This window comes from Talpa europaea, assembly GCF_964194135.1.
Source record: "Talpa europaea genome assembly, chromosome: 10".
In the NCBI taxonomy this organism is placed as follows: Eukaryota; Metazoa; Chordata; class Mammalia; order Eulipotyphla; family Talpidae; genus Talpa; species Talpa europaea.
In genome coordinates, this window is record NC_140077.1 from 45432651 (window position 1) to 45456426 (window position 23776).

Here is a 23776-nt window from a genome sequence, read left to right on the forward strand (position 1 = left end):
CCAAATCATATAAATGTTTTTTTATTAAATATTTGTTTATTTATGCATATAAGAGGTGGGATACAGGCCAGAGATGCGGGGTGTGAGTGTGAGAGGATTTACCAGAGACAGAGTGGGGAACAGAACAGGCAGATGTACTGAAATACACTGCTGAGGGGAGCAGCGGTCGAGACAGGAGAGGTCTACTGCACCATGTGGGTCACCTCCCTGGTTGGGTGTTGAACTCATGCTGCAATGGCTTCGGGTAGCTTCATAGTGCTGCATCTTAACTCCTGGTGCCATGAAGGAGGCCCCAATTTATGATTGGTTTAATAAAGCCAAGTAGATCTCTAAATTTGTGATTTTTTGTTTCTTAACACTATTTTACCTATTAACACTGATTCAAGAGAGAGTGAAATTCCACCAGAGTTTTACAAAGAGATTGGATAATCTTTAACCGTGAGAAGTATAAAAATTCTAATTCAATGAAATTATTACAATATTATTACAATGAAAAGATTTATTTTAATAAATCTATATCATGAATTCAAGAAAGTCTGCAAAGCATATTTACAAAATATCATGATATTTACTAAAGCATGAGCCTACTTTGAGTATGTTGAGTCCAAGACAAAAATGTTTTTGCTGGTTTGCATGGTTATATGCTTTTCAATTTTCCAAGTTATTTATAATTAGAAAAACATTCTTTCAAAAGGGTAGTAATTTCATTGCTATAAGCAACATACCTGCTCCTTGAACATTTCACATATCTCATTAAAAACTTAACCTCAGGTTTCACATGCCTTTAAATGTAGATGTGTTAATACAATTTCCTGACTTAGTATCTGGAACTGCTGATGGGTTCTGTATACTAAGTAAAACATTAACTTTTTTTTTTTTTTTTTTCCAACGACAGGGAAAAAAGCAGGCTACCAGCAATTCTGAGAGCCTGGAAAACAGCTTGCAAGGAAAATGAAGCTTCCGATTTTCATAGCAGATGCATTCACAGCAAAAGCATTTCGTGGAAACCCTGCTGCTGTTTGCCTCTTGGAAAATGTAAGTTCTTGGCTTGGAAGTGCAGATCCTAAAATTCTAGACTCCTCTAGAACCAAGCATTTATTAAAAAAAAAATCAAATCCACCTGTTTACCTCTTCGGTTTGTGTTGTTAAATATTAGCAACATTCTCTGCAAGTTGATTTCAAACAAACTATGTGGTGAGCATTCTTACATGTAAGTTAAATCTAGAGAAACGAAGATTCATGTAAAAAACTAGAGTCAATTTAAAGAAAACTGCAGTTTCCTTTTAGACATAAGATTTTTACTTTTGTTTTTAAATTATTTATTTATGCATACAGCAGCTGGGGTACAGGCCAGAGATGCGGGAGGGTGAGAGGATTCACCAGAGACAGAACGGGGAACAGAATAGGGAGATAGACTGAAATATACTGCTGAGGGGAGCAGCGGGCGAGACAGGAGAGGTCTGCCTTGCCATTTGGGTCGCTCCCTGGCCAGCTGGGACTGAACTCGTGCTGCAGAGGCTGAGGACCGCTTCACAGTGCAGTGCTTAACCCTTGTGCCACCAGGGAGGCCCAGATTTTTACTTTTTTCATTTAATTAACACCAAATATGGAGGAGAATGAAATTTAGATGAGTTTTATGTGACTGGATATATCTGGTAATACATTTAGCATAAAAGATTCTAAGGGGATATCTTTTTTCCCCAAAGATTTAATTTTTTATGTTTTTTTTAATGCATACAAGAGCTGGGGTACAGGCCAGAGTTACAGGGTGGTGGTGAGAGGATTCACCCGAGACAAAGTAGGGAACAGAACAAGCAGATTGACTGAAATACACTGCTGAGGGGAGCAGCAGGGGAGTCAGGAGAGGTCTGCTGCGCCATGTGGGTTGCTCCCTGGCAGGGGCTCTAATTTGAACTTGTGGTGGCTGCGGTTAACTTTGTAGATTGTGTCTTAACCCCTTGTGCCACCAGGGAGGCCCTCTAAGTGGATATCTTTAAACTTATATTGTGGGTAATTAAAAATTCTTCTCAGAACCAGGAAAGTGAGACATTTTCCAGGAAATTAAGTAGAAAATAGGAGCATTTAAGTTCTAATATAAGACGAACCTTATTTACTTTAAGTTTCACTTTAAAATGGTTTGTTGATGATGATATATGTTAATAGAACTATTCCTTGACCTTAGGAGCTTTGTGTTGTTACCTGGGCTTTAGGAAACATGTTAAGGTACCCCTCAACTTAGAGCAATTTTAGTGCAAGTTTGGGTTATCTGAGAATTACTTCAGAAACAGAGCGGGCAATGGATGATCTTGTTTTTTAAGTTGGACAAAGTGTGTGTTGGAGACTTCCAGTTCAGTGAATCTCAAGCTTGTCTACACATTAAAATCACCCAAGGAGCTTTAAAAATTCCTATGTCCAGGGCCTTCCTGGTGGCCTATGGGTTGTCTCAGCACTATCACCTGTATGGCCTGAGTTCAATCCCTGGTCAGGGAGCTAACCCACATACGGCACAGCAGACCTCTCCTGTCTTGCCTGCTGCTTCCTTCAGCAGTGTCTTTGGTCTGTCTGCCTGTTCTGCTCCCAGCTCTGTCTCTGATGAATTCTCTCACCCTCCAGCGCCTCTGACCTGTATCCCAGTTCTTGTATAAATAAATAAATCTTTAAAAAAAAAAAAAAGAACTGGAGTGTAGGTGGGGGGTGGTGTTGGGGTGTGAGAGGATTCACCAGAGACAGAGTGGGGAGCAGAACAGGCAGATGTACTGAAATACACTGCTGAGGGGAGCAGCAGGTGAGATAGGAGAGGACTGCTATGCCATGTGTGTAGCTCCCTGGCTGGGGATGGAACTTATGCTGCAATGGCTGGCAATAGCTTGATAGTGCTGAGACTTTAACCCCTGTGCCATCAGAGAGGCCCAGACATACCTTATTTTCTCCCTCAAGCAGAACAGCAAAATAGTGATTCACAGTCCTTCTCTTACCTTAACGATGCATTCACTATGCAACCTTGCAACTGCAACTGGCATTTTCCAACTGCAAAATGCAGAAAAAATAAAAATTAATAGGCTTTATCAAGTTACACAAGTGCTTGGGAGAATTCGCGGGAGAATAACAGCCAGATCCTAAATCTTTTTTTTTTTTTTTTTAAAGATTTATTTATGCATACAGGAGCTGGGGTACAGGGCAGAGGTGTGGGGGGTGAGAGGACTCACCAGAGACAGAGTGGGGAACAGAACAGGCAGATTGACTGAAATACACTGCTGAGGGGAGCAGCGGGTGAGTCAGGTGAGGTCTGCTGTGCCATGAGGGTTGCTCCCTGGCTGGGGCTCGAACTCATGCTGCGGTGGCTGCAGTTAGTGTCATAGTTTGCATCTTAACCCCTTGTGCCACCAGGGAGGCCCCCAGATCCTAAATTTTGAACTTTCTTTAGAGACAGTCAGGCAAACAAAACTTTATGTCAAAGATTTGTGGAATTGACTAAAACTGCTTTTGAAGAGTCTCTATATATATTTTGCCCCAATTTCCAATGTAATATCCTTGAAGAGTTTTGAAAACAGCATCAATGATTTATGAACTTAGTTTTTGCCAGCTAGCAAGAATTATTTCTTGAATTAAGAATTATTTCAAAAATTATTTCTCAATTTACTCCTTTTATCTCCAGCAACTCGCTAACCACCAGACTTAAGGATCTCTTTCTCCATTAAAACATATTTTATATATTATTTACATATTTGGAAAAACTAGGACATAGAATTTAGGCCAAGAATTTAACATAGTTCAAAGCACTATACTTCAGTACATATGGAAGAAAGAAAAAAAAAATGAGAAAGTCCATGTTTTGAGGATGCTTTTGAAATAGTCTGTTCATTTACTTTTTTTTTTTTAGACCTTTTTTTTTTATAGAGGCATGCTTTATTTGTTTGCTGGTTTGTTTTGTTTGTTTTGTTTATACATGCACTGGGTACAGTCAGAAGCGCGGGAGGGTGAGAGAATTCACCAGAGCCAGAGCGGGGAGCAGAGCAGGCAGAGGGACCGAAGTACACTGCTGAGGGGAGCAGCGGGCGGCAGGAGAGGTCTGCACGCCATGTGGGACCCTCCTCTGGTGGCCGGGGAGCAGCCGGGGATCGAACCGGCGCCGCAGAGGCCGCGCGCAGTTTCGCAACCCAGCGCTCAACCGCTGCGCCACCGGGGAGGCCCCTGTTCATTTACTTTTTTGTGTCTTGGGCCTATGAACCAGGCTAATTTGGTGCTCTATGAGGGACAAATGAATAGATATCTAAAGATTTTTTTGCTAGTTTTCATTTCTCTGAGAATTCTGTTCTCTTGGAGGCTAATTTAGCACTTTCCCTAACTCACAAATAATAAAATTAAGTGTACTTACATTTATAAGTAAGCTTAAAAATAAGTATAAATGATGACTTCTGTCCTTGGGCTCTTTTATCCTTGACTGAAGACAGTGGATATGCAAAACACTTAGAGAGAATAAAAGGTATCTCAGGACAATAGCGACAAGTAAGTATAGGCCTAATCACAATTCAGTAGGCATTCAGGCTTTCATTATTAACACAGTCTACAAATATTTATCGACCTCTTCCATGAGCCAGGCTCTGGGCTAGGGACAGGAGGTACAAAGATTAGTCAGTCTGGCTGTCTTTGAGGTGCTCAAAGTCTAATGGGTAAAATAGACAAGCAAACCTGATCATTATTTGGTAGTCCCCATAGAAGCTAAAATGAGTGCCAGGTAAAATGGAAACTCAGAGGATGGAAACAGCATTTTATGGAGGGGAAAATACTTCAGGGTATAAATATTGGGCTTCAAAGGAATATTCTTTTTTCCCTTTAAAATTATGTGAAATCTGGGCCTCCCTGGTGGCGCAGTGGTTGAGTGCTGGGTTGCTGGTTCGATCCCCGGCTGCTCCCCGGCCACTGGAGGAGGGTCCCACATGGCGCTCAGACCTCTCCTGCCGCCTGCTGCTCCCCTCAGCAGTGTACCTCGGTCCTTCTGCCTGCTTTGCTCCCCGCTCTGGCTCTGGTGAATTCTCTCGCCCTCCCACGCTTCTAACTGTACCCAGTGCTTGTATAAATAAATAAAGATAAATCTTTAAAAAAAATAAAATAAAATAAAATTATGTGAAATCTGACAGAAAAGAAACTAACCACAGAAAAACATGGTGGGCAGACTAAAGACTAGGTAATTGCACTTTGAACTTTTTGAACACTGGATAAAAGACTGCAGGAAGGGAAGTAATAAAAATAATTCTGGGTAACAAAGTTCTAAGAGCTTCTATAATATTCTAAAGTTCATTTTTTTGGTTTTCCTTTCAAGCGAAATTCATTAAAAAATTTCCATACTAGGAATTTATAACACTGTACCTGAGGTAAAAGCAACAAAATAATGCCTAAGGGGGACCTCCCTGGTGGGGCAGGGGTTAAGTTCTCAACACTGTCACCCTATCTCCAGCCACTGTGTATGAGTTTGATCCCCAGTCAGGAATCTCACTACTTGGCCGCAGCAGACGTCTCCTGTCTAGCCTGCTGCTCCCCTCAGCAGTGTATTTCAGTAGATCAGCCTATTCTGCTTCCCACTCTTTCTTTGGTGAGGTCACCCCCTACTCTTCTGGCCTAGACCCCAGTTCTTGTATGCATTAAAAAAAAAAAATATATATATATATATATATATTTCAAAGAGCTGTAAAAAAAAGGTTAAATGGAACATGAAACAGGTTTTTATAGATTTTTTTTTTTTTTTTTGGTGGGACCCTTGCTGGCAGCCGGGGAATGAACCGGCGCTGCAGAGGCTGCGGGCAGCCTCGCAGCCCAGTGCTCAACCGCTGCACCACCAGGGGAGGCCCTGAAACAGGTTTTTAAAAAAATATTTAAATGTTAAAGAATTAATAGTATCTTCAAATGCCTGACAGACCATGGAGAGTCATGGACACTGTATAGACACAAAGCAAAAAATATGAAATGCATACATTAGATGACAGCTGTGTAAGACAGTACAGAAACTCTTGATAAGTATTAGCGATCAGAGGGCCATGGTGTAATATTTAGTGAAAATAGCCTTTCAGCAGGAATAGGGGACCCAGATTTATTCTCCTTCATACTCTGTTTCAAGCTTTTTTTGTTTTGTGTTATTGTGGCATTGGTGATGGTGGGCGGTGTGTGTGTGTTTAGGACAGGGTTTCTCAACAGCAGCACTGTTGACACTTTGGACCCTACTGTTTTTTGCTGTTCGAGGCTGTCTTGTATGTTGTAAAACATTTAGCAATATCCTTGGCTGCTGCACAGTCAATCATAGTAGTACCCCCTTTTCCTCCAGCCATGACAATCAAAAATCATCCCCAATTTAGAAAACTGATTTACTGGTTACCTTTTCTAGAATGATTTATTCCTGAGTGTTCCTGTTAAAATTATGTTTTGTGCTCAATATGTACGTTTATTCCAACTCACTGGCATTTACTGGCTGTCTACCAGGTGCTGGAAGCTGCTAGGGTCAAATGTAATATCCATTCATGTGCTTTTTCTTTTTTTTTGAAGATTTATTTATTTATGCATACAAGAGCTGGGGTACAGGCCAGAGATATAGGGATGAGAGAATTTACCAGAGACAGAGTGGGGAACAGAACAGACAGACTGACTGAAACACACTTCTGAGGGGAGCAGCTGGTGAGGCAGGAGAGTTCTGCTTCACCATGTGGGTTGCTCCCTGGCCGACCGGAGATTGAACTCGTGCTGCATAGGCTGCAGATTGCTTCATAGTGTTGTGCTTAACCCCTTGCACCACCAGGGAGGCCCTACTGGGTTATATATTTAAGGAAAAACAGGTTTATAAAAATACTGTGTTTATCCATGCTTCAGCTCACATGGAGAAACTTATGGTGCACTGGCCATTTCCTTCCTTCGAAGGTCATTAGCCAGGTGTGATCACAGTGGGTCAGAGGTTCCTCGGGTTTCTAGGATGTTCCAATCTCATATCTCATTTTTATGCCTGTAAGAGGGATGAGGAATGTGGAGAAAATCTCCCAGGACATTGAAAGGTTTTCCTTTGCCCAGTTATGCAGGAAGTATGCAGAGGAGGAGGAGGTGTTAATGTAGGAATTTCTGCTTCTTAGAGATTCTCACTGGCTTTTGGAGCATAATCCTTAGCTGTGATAGCAGTAACTTCGGCAACTACAGTCAAATACTGTGTTAATTGTTTTTTATATGTTATCTCATTTCAACTATCTAACCAATCTATGAGTAGGTCTTATTATTATTACTCCCATTTTACACATGAAGAAATTGATGCAGGGGAAGGTTAAGTAATTTGGCCAAGGTCACATGCTTCTAAATGACTGACTTCAGGATGCTACCTCAGCTCTGCCTGACCAAAGAGCCCCTCGAGCAACCATACTCACTATTAGACTGGGTGTCCTCTCCTTTTGTATGCCCCTTCGGCACCCCTTATTTCCCAGTTGGTAACACAAATCACTCTTGAGATTCACTTAATACTTATCTTCCTCATTCTTTGATATCTTAACCCATTTTAGACTTTTTTCAACACACCTGGCCTAGTGCATGGGGAGCTCTAAATAAGCATCTGTTGAATGAAAGTAAAAAATATTAATTAATAAATTATGGCAAAATCTATTTTTAAGAGTTCCAGTTAACCAACAATTGTTGGCCTTATGTTCTCATTAGTGCAGGGGGTGAGTGAGGTATGCAAAGTGAGTGTGAGCTTTGGGATTTATGAAAGAACTGGGAAGATGAGGCATCTGTAAGAAGCTTTAGGGACAGCTGAAGGTGGCCTACAATTTGAATGCTGCTTTTTTTTTTTAATTTTATTTTATTTTTAAAGATTTATTTATTTATATAAGAACTGGGGTAAAGGCCAGATGCGTGGGAGGGTGAGAGGATTCACCAGAGACAGAGCGGGGAACAGAACAGGCAGACTGATGAAATACACTGCTGAGGGGAGCAGCAGGCGAGACAGGAGAGGTCTGCGGAGCCATGTGGGACCCTCGTCAGCCAGCTGGGATCGAAGTGGCGCTGCAGAGGCTGTGGACAGCTTCACAGCGCTGTGCTCGACTGCCTGCGCCACCAGGGGAGGCCCTGCTTTTCTTTTTTTAAGATTTATTTTTATGCAAGAACTGGGGTACAGGCCAGAGGCGCGGGATGGGGAGAGGAGTCACCAGAGACACAGCGGGGAGCAGAATAGGAAGACAGACCGAAGCACACTGCTGAGGGGAGCAGCGGGCGAGGCAGGAGAGGTCTGCTTTGCCATGGAGAGGTCTGCTGACCATGTGGGTATCTCCCTGGCCGGCCAGGGAAAGGAACCCGCGCTGCAGAGGCTGCAGACAGCTTCACAGTGCTGCGCTCAACCCACCGCGCCACTGGGGAGGCCCTTGAATGCTGCCTTATGTAGACATAACTTCAGGATAGGAAATCTAGGAGACTCAGAAGGAAGCTCCTGGTTGCTTTAGAACTTTCTACATCAAAGTGCTTTTCTTTTGTTGGAATCTTAGCAGAGGGACAAATGACCAAAGATAAAACAGGACTGTCCTGTTTAGATTGTTATAGTTCTAAACTGCCACAAGATGGGAGTATTTTAAAACTTTACTAGCTGATTTTCTGATCATTAATCTCTTCAGGGCCATATGGTGATAGAACCTCAGTGTCTCAATACCATACCTTGGAACTCAGAAAAACAAACAAGGCTCTGTTTTTGCTGCTGGATATTTGATTAATGTGAAAATGCCAAAGGGAGATGGGTATTGCTACAGGAGAGTAGCTGTTGGTTTGTAACTGTTGTGTATGGCATGTGAAAATAAGCTTGTAGTATACAATGGAAAAATTATTTGCACCAAAATTTGGTATTTTGAATGAATGCAATCTTTCTTTTGTTTTTAGAGCTCTCAAAGTTGAAGCAATACTAGTGTTCTCATGATTCATCTTTATCTCTGGTTTCTATGTAGAATTCAGCTTTCGGTGATGTACAATGAGGGCTGGTACTTTACACTTTTTACATTGTTTCCGATTCCTTAGGCAAATAGGTGCATTTTAAGTGTCCTTGGACAAAAATTGCAGTTATAGAAATTCAAATTGCAAATGGTCCAGTATATCAAAGTAGAGCGGATTGAATAGCTGATGGTCAGTGAAGTGTGATGTGCAAAAAACCCTATTTGCAAAGAAATCTATTACAAATAGATGGTGAGTTTAGTCGCATGCAGCATGCTTAAATGCTTTTATTTTTATTTATTTATTTTAAATATGAAAAATTTATTTATTTATGCATACAAGAACTGGGGTACAGGCCAGAGGTGTGGGGGGTGAGAGGATTCACCAGAGACAAGTGAGGAGCAGAACAGGTGAATTGACTGAAAATACACTGCTGAGGGGAGCAGCAGGCAAGACAGTAGAGGAGAGGTCTGCTGTGCCATGTGGGTAACCTCCCTGGCTGGGGATCGAACTGATGCTGTAGTGGCTGTGGATAGCTTCATAGTGCTGAGACTTAACCCCTTGCGCCACCAGGGAGGCCCTTAAATGGTTTTAGATAGCCTTTGTATAGGTCAAGAGAAGCAACAGAAAAAGAAAGAACAAGGATAGGCAGTTTGGCCGGATCAGATAGCTAGAGGGTTGGCAGTTACTGCAGATTCCTGCATCCAAATCCAGGAAGGCAAATGCAGGAAGACAAGCACAGACTTTCCCATCTCACCCTATAATTACCATTGAAGCTTATGGTTGAAAACTCCACATCAGAATTAAATGACCAAAATTTCTCTCAAATGTTGTATGCATGGGCATATGGGTATATGGGCCAATCCCCACAGAGAACATTCAATAGGCCATGTGAAATAATAGTTCAGTTCTTAACTTGGTGCCTCCTTCCCAGCAGCCCACATTCCCCTCCTCTGTGTAGGTGGGACTTCTCACTCCCTATGCCCACAGGTCCACACATATGAAAGTTTCTCATTTCACTCCATTCCTACCATCCGGCTTCTCCTTACTTCTCACAGAATTCTAGCGTATCAAAGGTTTTATAGGTTAGTCACTGATTTAAAAGAACAGAAGAGGGCCTCCCTGGTGGTGCCAGGGGTTAAGACGCAACCTATGAAGCTATCCGCAGCCACTGTAGCCCAAGTTCTATCCCCTGCCAGGGAACTGACCCACATGGCGCAGCACACCTGTCCTGACTCGCCCGCTGCTCCCCTCAGCTATGTATTTCAGATTTCAGTCAATCTGCCTGTTCTCTTCCCCACTCTGACTCCGGTGAATCCTCTCACCACCCCCTCCCCCACCTCTGGCCTGTACCCCAGTTCTTGTATGCATAAAATAGATAAATCCAAAAAAAAAAAAAAAAAAACAGAACAGAAGAGAGGTCAAATGATCTGTCCAAGGGCGGTGGGAGGGAGGTGGGAGGGAAGCCGTGTCCGCGAAAAAAAAAAAAAGAAAGAAAAAAAAAGATCTGTCCAAGAAGCCCAAATACAAAGGTCTTTGCCCACATTTTCCTATCCAACTCACCATAATCTGCCCTTTTTCTTTTCTTTTTTTTTTTAAGGTTTATTTATTTATTTATACAAGCACTGGTTATAGTCAGAAGCGCGGGAGGGCGAGAAGATTCACCAGAGCCAGAGCAGGGAACAGAACAGGCAGACTGGCGAACTACACTGCTGAGGGGAGCAGCCGGTGAGACAGGAGAGGTCTGTTGCACCATGTGGGACCCTCTCTGGTGGCCGGGGATCGAGCCGGCGCTGCACGGCTGTGGGCAGCTTCCGCAGCCCAGCGCTCAACCGCTGTGCCACCAGGGGAGGCCCCATCTGCTCTTTTTCTAAATCTACCTCAAAGCCTCATCTTTAAATTCAGAGTATTTATTGTTAAGACCTATGCATCTCTGAGTTTGTGGCAATTCCAGTAGGGGTGATTCTCTTTAGAAGAGCACACATGCTCTTAGACTAGACGATAATCTGGCAAAAGATAGGCAGGCCATTCAGTTCTAGTTTTGTATATCTGCAACTCATAACATGCTGTTAGCATGAATTTCTGAAGAAAATAAAACCCTTCATAAAAGTGCCTTGAATGCCTTGATAATTTTTCCTTTTAAGCATGTAGCTTTTAATATGAATAAACTGTTATTAACTAGTGGCAGTTAGTGTCCAAGAAAGTCTGATTTGTGTTTCTGGAGTCTCAAGCTTTTGTTTCTAATTCAGGAATTGGATGAAGACCTGCATCAAAAAATTGCAAGGGAAATGAACCTCTCCGAAACTGCTTTTATCCGAAGACTGCACTCAACAGACAACTTTACCCAAAGTAAGTATGCTTTTTTTTTTAAAAAGCCAATTTTGAATGGTACCCGAAGTTGCTTTTCCAATGGTAGAATAATATTTAAGGGAAAGGTCCAGTTACTTACTATTTGTTTGCTCCAGGAGATAGAGGGAGAGATTCCAATTTGGTTTTTAGTTCATTGGGAAATGGGTGTTGGTTAATTTGAAGGTTTCATCTCCAGATCTTGCCCTGAGGAACCCTAGGATGTTTGTCTAGACTTTACCTGTCCTTTCGCAACATCTCAGCTATCAGTCACATCAGTAAACTGCTTAGAAAAGAATAAGAAATGGAAAGGTTTGAAACCCATCTGTATGTGAATGACCTGGTCTCTTTGATTTTTCTTCCTCTGAAGGTTCCTGCTTTGGATTAAGGTGGTTTACTCCGGCAAGTGAGGTCCCCCTCTGTGGTCATGCTACCCTGGCTTCTGCAGCTGTGCTGTTTTACAAAATAAGTAATATGATTTTACTTTCTGAACCTATCACTTATCTGATAGCAAATATTTAAAAAATTCTCACCATCTTTTTCTTTTCTTTTTTTAAAAAAGATTTATTTATTTATGCATACAAGAACTGGGTTACAAGTCAGAGGTGTGGGGAAGTGAGAGGATTCACCTGAGACAGAGTGGGGAACAGAACAGGCAGATTGACTGAAATACACTGCTGAGGGGAGCAGCAGGCAAGACAGGGGAGGTCTGCCTCACCATGTGGGTTTCTCCCTGGCTGGCCAGGGATCGAACTTGTGCTGCAGAGGCTGCTGATTGCTTCATAAGCTGTGTCTTAACCCCTTGTGCTATCAGGGAGGCCCTCACCCTCTTTTTCTGATGAACCAAAGAGACTGGTATAAAGGTATCACAGTTTATTTCTTGTAATTCTTGATGGAGAAACAAAACTGACAAACTTTGGTAACACTTCTGTTGGCCTTTCTGAGTACATGTCAGGCGTCTTTGGAAATCATAGTTGTTATTCCCTGGAATCCCATTTTATTTTACATAGAATTTCATTCCACAATAAATTTTAAAGCTTCTTAGTCCTGATTATATACATTTGCCTTTGATGATAATAGAGCATATAGCACCTTAATCCTACCAGTTTCCATTTGAGCTGCATTTAGTTTAATAGATAAAGATCATGGCTTTGTGGGAGTGGGACAGAGGAGAGATGCCTGGCAATGCCCTAAAAGGAGTGACAGAAGCAGCCACATACAAGCATAGATAACAAATAGAAATTTCAGCAAGGACTTCAGCAGGATGATATGACAGAGGGTAACTGCAGAGTGTGAGGACTTGGAAAGGAGGTTCCTTGAGGAAATTACTTTAGATAAGGAGAGTGAGGGAAGGTGTTGCAGGACAGATTCCTCTAGGAAGCAGACTCTGAGACACCTTTGCATGCTGTTAAAACTGGGGACAGTTTTCCTGGGATCAGTAATGGTAGGAGTGTAAAGAGAGCAGGACTAAACTGAGAGAGATGTTCAACTACAAATTGGTAGCAACAAAGAAAATTCTAGGCCAAATCCACAGGGAGGCCTGAAGCTAGGAAGGTCCTTCAAGCAGGATAGTCCCAAAAATAAACAAAGATGCATGCCTTTATGCCCTCCATTGACTAGTCCCTAGTTCCCGGGAAAGCCTGTGTGACTTTGGGTAAAGTAGCTCATTTAGTCAAGGCAGTTCCTAGAGCAGGCCTCTTGGCAGCTGAGTCAGGATCTGTGGAAGTGTGATAAATCGAGGCCTGAAGGTGGGTGTCTCTTAAACTTTTGTGCCTCCTGTCTTCCCTGCCTCATATAGTTCTGGCCCTGAGAGGAGAGAGGATGAGATTCTAGACACAGCATCCACTAGAGAAGGGAGTTTTGGGGCTACAGAATAAGATGAAGCCCTCTTTGTGAAGAACAGAAGTCATCATTGAGGAAGAGCAATGTGGGCAGAGGCAGCAGCAAATGCAGAGCCTCTGGGGTGCAGTGTATATAACCAGGGCAGCTGGAGCTTTCTGAGGGAGAGGTGGATGGGCAGGAGACAATGTTGAGAGTTAAGCGATAATGTAATCCATTATATATCTTCAAAAGATAAATTAGGTTTATGTGGATAGGGGATAAGAATGGAAGGAAGGAAACATCCTGAAATGTTGTTTAGTAACTCAGTCTTGAAAAGTTGCTTTTATTGAAGTTGGATTGTGTGACTTTTGAAAATGCCACCCAGTATGATGCTAGGTTTGGAATGCTAGCTTTCAGATCTCCCAAAGAATTCTCTTAAAGTTAGAAGAGATAAGGTCCCCCCAAATACTTTGTGAACGATGATGCCTTATACCAATTATAATGAGAAAAATTAAACTTCTGGCTTCAGAATGTGAATTTTATGCTCAGTAAAGTTGACAAACAATGTTGAATTTTCTCACCTTTAAGATATGGTACAGTACTATAGAAATATTGGGGGTGGTGGTGGTGGTGAAAAGAATTAGGTTACTAGTATTTCTTTTCACTAAAAATGTTGCAGATTGAAGTGAGATAGGTGGCCTGAGTTGTCTCAGTAACTTGGGGGGTATTATACGAACATTTGCAATCCAATCTTTTTTATGTACAACTTGTTTTATTTAGAATATATCTGATTTGTTTATAGTAGACTGTCATACTGTGTATGTTCTAATGTCATCCTTTTGGCATACCTTAGACTCCTAGAGTTTATCACTATAGTTACTATAGGTGGATATTTTAAAATCTACATTAGAAAACTCTATAGCATCTCTCTGAGATTTAATTATTATCCTGTTTTACAGGTAAGCTGAAATTTGGATCAGTTTAAATATATCTCATTTTATTGATGAGAAATCAAGGTTAAGGAGGTTAAATAACGTGTTCAGGTGTACAGCTAGTAAGTGGAAAGCAGCCAGGATGTGAAACGTTGCCGAATAAGTCAAGTCCAATCCTTTATGCTCTTAGTTCTCAAATTAGCATCTGATAAGCATTTTCGACACTCTAGACCCCAGCAACCCAAGTGAGGCTGCCTTCACAGGAAAGGACAACATTGCCAGAAAGCCTAAGATGGCACAAAGCAAACATACATCAAAGTTTGGCTTCCTATTTCTTGATTCCTTTTCTTTTTTTTTTTTTTAAGATTTATTTATTTATGCATGCAAGAGTGGGGGTATAGGCTACAGGTGTGGGAGGGTGAAAGGATTCACCAGAGATAGAGTGGGGAACAGAGCAGGCAGATTGACCGAAATACAGTGCTGAGGGGAGCAGCAGGAGAGTCAGGAGAGGTCTCCTGCGCCATGTGGGTTGCTCCCTGGCCAGGGATCAAACTCGTGCTGCAGTGGTTGCGGTCAGCTTCATAGGTTGTGTCTCAACCCCTCGCGCTACAAGGAGGCCCCTTTTGATTCCTTTTCAAACAGTTTTTTGATTGTTGAATTATGACCCCCCTCCTTTTTTTTTTTTTGACCAGAAAACGTGAATAGCACGCTAACCTTTGTCACTCTGAGTGGGGAACTAAAGGCCAGAAAGGCAGAAAACGGTATCATCCTGGACTTGCCTCTTTATTCAACCCAGCCCCAGGTCAGTGCTTTTTTAATCACTGCTATAAATGGTGTACAAACCAACAGCTTGCCTATTTTACAATGGTTTTGTCTTTTTCCCTCCCACCCAGGACTTACCTGAAGTAGAGAAGCTGATAAAGGTAGGTGAAAAGAATCAAATCAGATCTTGTGTGATTTCTCATTTGTTACAGATTGAATACAAAGATGTGATACCCCTAGAACAGGACTTTTATCAGTATAAATATTCCAATCTAAGCTGAAATGAACAGTGTGTGCTGCATTTGAGGTTTAAATTTTAATGTTGAATCTATTTGGTGAGAAGTCTGGCCAGTTCTTCCTGACTTTCCTGATAGCATTAGCCTCCACCACAGGGCGGAGGGGGAAAGAATGGAAACTGCTTGGCAGCTGTTGGTGTTCCCAATCCTTCTGCAGTGAAGGATGAGGCTGAGATGGGGATCTGTGCTTTGATGGAGGAGAGCAGGAAAGCCTGAGTGTACCTTCACAGAGGGGACACATAGCCTGGCTGCCCGAAGGGGTCTAGGTGGGGGGTGGGGCATAACAATGATAGCAATAAAAGAACATTTAAAAAATAGATTTATTTATTTATGCATATAAGAACTAGGGTGTAGGGCCTCCCCAGTGGTGCAGCGGTTGAGCACTGGGTTGCGAAGCTGCCTGCAGCCTCTGCAGCGCCGGTTCGATCCCTGGCTGCCGGGCGAGGTCCCACATGGAACACAGACCTCTTTTGCCACCCGCTGCTCCCCTCAGCAGTGTACTTCATCAGTCTGCCTGTTCTGTTCCCGCTCTGGCTCTGGTGAAGTCTCTCACCCTCCCGCTCTTCTGACTGTACCCAGTGCTTGTATAAATAAATAAATAAAATTTAAAAAAAAAAAAGAACTAGGGTGTAGGCCAGGGGTGCTAAGAGGTAAGAGGATTCACCAGAGACAGAGTGGGGAGCAGAACAGACAGATCTACTGAAATACCCTGCTGAGGGGAGCAGCAGGTGAGACAGGAGAGATCTGCTGAGCCATATGGGTTACCTCCCTGGCTAGGGATCGAACTCATGTTGCAGTGGCTGTGGATAGCTTCATAGTGCTGAGACTAACCGCTTGCACCACCAGGGAGACCCCTAATAAAAGAACATTTTTGAGAGCCTTCCCTGTGTAGTACCACTTGCTAAGCATTGCACATGCATTATCTCATTTAATTTTTCACCTTGATCCAGTGAAGTTGGCACTTTAATTGTTCCACAGGGATTCCAAAATATTATCATTTTGTATTCCTAGAAATTGTCATTAAGATTTCCAACTGAGGGCCTCCCTGGTGGCACAAGGGGTTAAGCACAGCACTATGAATCTATCCGCAGCCTCCCCAGCACGAGTTCGATTCTGGAGCTACCCATATGGTGCAGCAGACTTCTCCTGTCTTGCCTGCTGCTCCCCTCAGCAGTGTATTTCAGTCAGTCTGCCTGTTCTGTTCCCTACTCTGTCTCTGGTGAATCCTCTCACCCCCCACATCTCTGGCCTGTACCCCAGTTCTTGTTGCATAAATAAATCTTTAAAAAAAAAGATTTCCAGCTGAGAATTAAACATTCAAATTGATGTAAGAATCCATGCAGAGAAGGACTAGATGACACTTTAGAGGGACTGAAAGGTCCTGGAGACCAGATGGGATCTGGCTGCAGGAGTTTCTATTTCTAGAGGGAGGTACATTCATAAGCCTCGATCACAGAGGCAAATAGCCCAGGTACCATACCATTTAGAGGGAGCCTTAACCTTGGGTCCAGAGCATCTCAGTCCCTAAAGAGGATAAGAGAATCTGAAGTCTCCTTTGATAGCCACACTACTACCATTTAATTGTCATTTACTCTGCTGGAACTTGCAATAGTACCAAAGGATGACTTGGAGGGCCTTTTATCCCCCTATAATCTCAGCACCCCAAACCATCAAACAAAGAAGCAAACAGGGTTTCTTGGATCTGAGCAAAATTTTATGTAGCCTTAGCTAAAGGGTGAATCAAGCACTTTATAAAATGTTGTTTTGTTATTGATCTACAGCAAACAACCTAAGTGAAAATAGTGTTTGTCAAGCAGAGCAGTATTAGCTGAGTGCTATAGTCTCCACTTCCAATCAAATTGCTGCTCCAGAGTCCTTGATATGTAGAATGTTTTAGTTAATCCGCATCTAGTCTTCATAACAACTCTAGGAGGTAGGTATAAAGTCCTCCCAACTCCCACACTAAAGACAGTAATGATTCAGAGTTGTTTTTTTTTTTAATAGAGGCATGTTTTATTTATTTATTCATTTGTTTGTTTTTTTGTTTATACATGCACTGGGTACAGTCAGAAGCGCGGGAGGGTGAGAGAATTCACCAGAGCCAGAGCGGGGAGCAGAGCAGGCAGAAGGACCAAAGTACACTGCTGAGGGGAGCAGCGGGCAGCAGGAGAGGTCTGCGCGCCATGTGGGACCCTCCTCCGGTGGCTGGGGAGCAGCCGGGGATCGAACCGGGGCTGCAGAGGCTGCTGGCAGCTTCGCAACCCAGCGCTCAACCGCTGCGCCACTGGGGAGGCCTATGATTCAGAGTTTTGACTCACAAAACACCTGGGATAAGTTGTAAGTGTGTGTGTGCAGGTGCATGCAAAAATGTGTGTGTGTGTGTGTGTATGATGCTGGGCCTCTCTCCTTGTCTGTGAGGAAAGATCTATTTTTTTTTTTAAAGATTTATTTATTTTTATACAAGAACTGGGGTACAGGCCAGATGTGCGGGAGGGTGAGAGAATTCACCAAAGACAGAGTGGGGAACAGAACAGGCAGACTGATGAAATACACTGCTGAGGGGAGCAGCAGATGAGACAAGAGGGGTCTGCCTCGCCATGTGGGATTCTCACTGGCTGGCTGGATCAAACCTGTGCTGCAGAGGCTGCGGACAAGCTTCACAATGTGGTGCTCAACTGCCTGTGCCACTAGGGAGGCCCGGAAAAGATCTATTTTAAGCCTCTGTGGTCACCAGGAAATTCACCTTCCTTGAGTAACATTTTGAGTTCCCAAACTTAACTGCAACCCTTGGGACTGAAGATGATGGTGCTCCTGACACACAGCAGATGCTCATGAGTGGTCATTTGCTATCAAGAGGACCACAGACTTGACCCAGGGCATCTCCTGAGTTTCTGGTCTGTCCCCACAGACTGCCATAGGTGACACCAGGGTCCAGGACATCCGCTATTCTCCAGATACCCGAAAGCTCCTTGTCCGGCTGAGTGATACTTATGACAGGTAAACAAGATTTTTGTCTGTCTGCGCTACAGGAGGGTTCAGCCCCCAGATTATAACTCTGGTTTGGTCTGGCTGTGCTACGTCCACTCAAACCATAATTTATGTAGCCAGAAAAATTGTTCCCTAGTAAGAAGTTAAAACGAGTTCTCCCCTCCCATTCGCTGAGCTGTTGGGGCAAGCTGCACCTGGCCTGTTTTACAGTGTGTGCAGTGGGTGGTCTGCGAAATGGGTTTGTCCTAATCCATCTCATTTATGATCAAGGTCATTTCTGGAGAACCTGAAAGTGAGCACACAGAATCTGCCGCAAATTGAAAGCTCAGGGAAGGTGAAAGGACTCATTCTTACCCTTAAAGGACAACCTGGTGGGCAGACCAAAGTGTTTGACTTCTACTCCAGATACTTTGCACCATGGGTCGGTGTAGCTGAAGATCCTGTAACAGGTATTTTCTGACATGGGGCAAGGGGAGGGTTAAACAAGAGAGGAGGAGGATCATAGGAGGAGGATCACTGTTTAAGTGCCCCTCTTGTGACCTTTTGGGTGTGTGAGTTGAGCTGCCTTTGTTTCCCTGTCTGCCCCCACTCCCATCCCTTCACTGAAGTCTCAAATGAAAAACACAGAGTAAAGGAGGTGGTAGAGCAGGCTTAAATCTCTGTGTAAGGCTGGATTTGTATCTTAGCTTCCTAGCTGTTGACCTTGAGCAAATGACTTAACTTTTTAGAGTTAAGTTCCCTTCTTCATAAAGCATGTATATTACCTCATAGGGTCGTGTAGCACAATGCACGTTGGTGTGCTTAGCCCAGTACCTGGCACTTGGTAAGTGCCTAGTAACTATTACCTAATTTTATTTATTTATTTATTTTAAGGTTTATTTATTTGTACAAGCACTGGGGTACAGGCCAGAGGCGCGGGTGGGTGAAAGAATTCACCAGAGACAGAGCAGGGAGCAGGACAGGCAGAAGGACTGAAAACACTGCTGAGAGGAGCAGTAGGTGAGACAGGAAAGGTCTGCTGCACCATGTGGTAATCTCCCTGGCCGGCTGGGAGTTGAACCCGTGCTGCAGAGGCTGCAGACAGCTTCATAGCGCTATGCTCAACCCGCTACACCACCGGTATTACCTAATTTTAATAATAACAATAAAACTGCCCCCCTGAGTTGCCACTTCCAGATTTGACATTTGTAAAACTTAGGGACTGATGTCCACTAGAGTCCCAAATGCTGTCATTCTTTTCAGTGACAGGCATGCATGACCTTGATATCTAGATAAGATTTGGCTTTTGAAGATTTTTTATTTATTTATACAAGCACTGGGTACAGTCAGAAGTGTGGGAGGGTGAGAGAGAATTCACCAGAGCCAGAGCGGGGAGCAGAGCAGTCAGACTGACGAAGTACACTGCTGAGGGGAGCAGCGGGCCTGGCAAGAGAGGTCTATGCGCCATGTGGAACCCTCGCCGGCAGCCGAGGATCAAACTGGCGCTGCAGAGGCTGTGGGCAGCTTTGCAGCCCTACGCTCAACTGCTGCACCACTGGGGAAGCCCCAAGATTTGGCTTTTGAAGGAAAAATTTCTGGCATGCAGGTAGGAAATAGAAACAGGAATAGTGTTTCTTTTCCTCTTTTCCCAATTCTGCTCTCAAGTGGGAATGTGGGGATTGGAGTTCTACCAGGCAGAAGCAGAGGGATAAATGAAAAATAGGCAAGGGCAAGAATATGAAGCCTCCTACTTTCATCTTCTTTGAGAGTAATGGGCTAAGCAGCAAAAGGGTGGCAATGCTTGATGGAGAAGACTGGTATATGGGGTGGTGACCCAGGTAGAAGGAACCTGGGCAGATCACAAATGCCAGGATAGCTTCGTAACCTTGATTTAGTTACTCTCTGAGGAATAAAGCGCATTAAATTCAAAGCTCAGCAAGCAAACACTTTTATTTATTTATTTATTTATTTTTTTAATAGAGGCATGTTTTATTTATTTATTTATTTGTTTTGTTTGTTTGTTTTGTTTATACAAGCACTGGGTACAGTCAGAAGCACAGGAGGGCGAGAGAATTCACCAGAGCCAGAGCGGGGAGCAGAGCAGGCAGAAGGACCGAAGTACACTGCTGAGGGGAGCAGCGGGCGGCAGGAGAGGTCTGCGCGCCATGTGGGACCCTCCTCCGGTGGCCGGGGAGCAGCCAGGGATCGAACCGGCGCTGCAGAGGCTGCGGGCAGCTTCGCAACCCAGCGCTCAACCGCTGCGCCACCGGGGAGGCCCCAAGCAAACACTTTTAAATGACTCAGGAAAATGCCCAATGACATCCAAATAGTCAAATTCAACCTCTTCTCCTGGAAGAGAATTTCTGAGTGGATTGTTACACGCATAGTTGCTTCACAAAGATTTTAAGTGGCACAAAGGGCAAGTATTTCCCCCTGTAAAATGCTTTTCCATAGTGGGAAGGGATTTGGGCTGTGTGATCAACCATCTCAGTTTGCTTGGGACTGAGGGGTTTCTTGGCACACAGCACCTTTAGTGCTAAAACAAGGACAGTTTTGGGGAAACTGGGCTGGCCGGTCACGCTGAGGGGTCTGATAACATTTAATATTTAATTAATTAATTTATTTATGTACACAAGAACTGGGGTGTAGGCCAGAGGTGTGGGGGTGTGGGAGGATTCACCAGAGACAGAGTGGGGAACAGAATAGGCAGATGTACTGATATACACTGCTGAGGGGAGCAATGGCTGAGTCAGGAGAGGTCTGCTGCGCCATGTGGATCAGCTCCCTGGCCAGGGATGGAACTCATGCTGCAGTGGCTGGCAATAGCTTCATAGTACTGACACTTAACCCCATGGGCCACCAGGGAGGCCTTCTGATAACATTTAATATGTTTTTCTGAAGGAGGAACTTTTCTTCCTCTTCCTTTTCTCTCCCAAAGACCCTTGTATCATTTATTTGTTTCTATTTTGTTTCTTCATTTTAATATCTATCTTCTGATCTCTATGTAGGGCACAATCATGTGGGAAAAAACCTCCTTAAAAAGAAAATTCTTTTGGCATTAAAATCCTGGGAATGTTGACTTGGTGGAAATTTTGGCCTTCTGTCAGATTTCCCACCTTTCCTTGCACGTATATCTTAGACAGAAGGAGATCTTTTACCTTGAAAGATGTAGAAAGGTTTTGTGAAGGTAAAGATATGATTTCCCTATCATGGGGTGACAATGAATTGATGAGACAAGAATAAAAACCTGCGATTTGGTTAATTTAACCTTTAGAAAGTATAAGACAGTGGATACCTCATTTAGAGGAGATTACCCATCAATTCTCATTCTTTTTCCACTCCTAATTTCACAATCTGCTGTGGCAGGGGTCACAGCATGATTCAGTCATATAAGGTTTTGTCAAACTGTTTCAATTGCTTATGAATTTACCACAAAGTCAACCCTGTTTTCTTAGGGATTATGTCATAACTTTTCATTTCTTTTTAGGATCTGCACATACTGTTCTTAGCAGCTACTGGTCCCAGCAACTGGGGAAGAAAGAGATGTATGGTAGGACAACTGTTTTATCAGTTTCTATTTCATTTGCTTAACTTTAAGCTAGTACTTTTTCTCATATGTACTGTCCATTTTTTTAAAAATATTTATTTATTTATACAAGAACCGGGTACAGGCCAGATGCACGGGAGGGTGAGAGGATTCACCAGAGACAGAGCGGGGAACAGAACAGGCAGACTGACGAAATACACTGCTGAGGGGAGCAGCGGGCGAGACAGGAGGGGTCTGCCTCGCCATGTGGGATTCTCGCCTGCTGGCCGGGATCGAACCCGCACTGCAGAGGCTGCAGAAAGCTTCACACTGTGGCGCTCAACTGCCTGTGCCACCAGGGAGACCCTGTACTGTCAATTTGACAATGTCTAAAATGTTATGTATCACCCAGGTGAAAAAATTTTTTGAATTCTCTCACCCTGAGTCCTTTACTGAAAACATCCTGTGCTCCAAACATCTCCCATCACCTCTGTTTCTCCCAACACACGGGCACAATAAGTGCCCAACAAATTTTTGTTGAATAAAATTAGTTAGTTGTGTAACAGAAACCATTTATAATGCAACAGGTTGAGGTTGGATGCTCACCCAGGCTCCTTTCTGCCCTCACTAGTCACAGGATTGAGTAAAAGAGTTGCTTTTGAACCTATTCCCCTAGTGATTGTATATTGCTCAAAGGCAGAGAAAACAGATCAGTACAGCCAGTGCAGGCTACACGACCCTGATAATCAAAGTAGGAGTTCCCCTCCCCACAAAGGGATGGGAGTCTTAGCGGAGGACTTAGTCTCTGTCCCGACTTGAGGGTACCAGGGTGGCTGTTCTGTCTTTGCTGAGTCTAGTCACTCCCTAAGCACTGAGCTCCAGGAAGGCTCAGGGCATGTCTCTCTTGTTTGTCTGGTACGTGGCTACTTGACGACCACGGTAACTGAATGCAGTCCCTTTTTCCTATTCAGAGTTGGGAAGAGGGAGCCTTCTCAGGAGGTCCAAGGCCAAATGTGTTTATCTCCTTAGATCTAATTTATGCCTCTATCTTTTTACATGTCTGTGTTTTATGCCTGGAGAGCACAGATGGGGTGTTTCTGGGCATTATAGGAAGTGATTGAGGAAGTGGTCCAGAAAAAGGCTCAGTAAGGGAAGACTCAGAGTTGTGTGTTTTATAGATCAACTTGCCTTTGTGGCCCCTGAGTCCATAGGGGAAAGGGGATGGGCCTGGGCAATACCATAGACAGATGGAGGAATTTGTTCTTTACACTGACTGGAAAGAGCTTGTAATAAAAGGTCTCTTGCTAATTTGTGAGGTCTTTCTTAATTTGTGACTCATTTTTTTTTTCTTTAGCCTTTCAGTGTTCCCCCCGAGGAGGAGAACTGGAGATTTCATTGCGTTCTGATGGACGAGTTGACATTCGGGGAGGTGCTGCTATTGTTGTAGAGGGCACTCTGACAGCTTAGAGAGAATTGTGCTGTGAAGCTGCTATCTTGAATGACTAAGTATTTTCTGTATACAGAGAAATATAAGGGATTGCCTTTATCAAACTTGAATAGTAAACTTAATCTTTGTTAGAATTAGAAAATGAAGCATATTAATGGATATTTAATAATGATTACACATTACTTAACTAATGGGGTTTTGGCTCCACCTGTGAGTGTATTTCAAATAAGTAACCCGTAATGAAGAGCAGTGTAACCTTTGATAATGACTACTAGTCACAGAAGGGAGAATACATTTTTAAGGGGTAAGAATGAACCATTTAAATTTAGATGTGAGAATCTGATGGAATATTTGGCAGCCATTAAAAAGACCCAGTGGGACCTCCCTGATGGCCTCGGACTTAAGTCTCAGTACTACCACTGCTACAGCCTGAGTTTGATCCCTGGCCAGGGAACTGCCCCACATATGGCACAGCAGACCTCTTCTGTTTTGCCCACTGCTCCCCTTAGCACTGTTCTGCTCCCTAGTCTGTCTCTGGTGAATCATCTCAATCCCTGCAATTCTCGCCTATGTCCCAGTTCTTCTATGCAAAATTTAAAAATAATTAAATTAAATTAAATTAAAAGACCCAATAGCATAAGATAGAAAAATATTTTGTTATAATACTAAGAAAGAAAATTACAGTATGCACTAAGATAGTAGCCATGTTCTGCTGCCTATAGGGAATATGAACTTATATGAACAA

At 43.3% G+C, this 23776-nt stretch overlaps 1 protein-coding gene across 1 annotated transcript; it reads left to right on the forward strand.

Moving 5' to 3' along the window:
• Positions 1–948: 948 nt before the first annotated feature.
• PBLD (phenazine biosynthesis like protein domain containing) lies at positions 949–23051 on the forward strand (the record flags this gene model as incomplete). Its single annotated transcript, XM_084245206.1, has 9 exons — positions 949–1035; positions 11184–11283; positions 11651–11749; positions 14726–14835; positions 14927–14956; positions 18000–18088; positions 18350–18528; positions 21546–21608; positions 22939–23051. The coding sequence occupies exons 1-9, from the start codon at positions 952–954 to the stop codon at positions 23049–23051; spliced, it is 867 nt and encodes a 288-aa protein (XP_084101332.1). The 5' UTR covers positions 949–951.
• Positions 23052–23776: the final 725 nt, after the last annotated feature.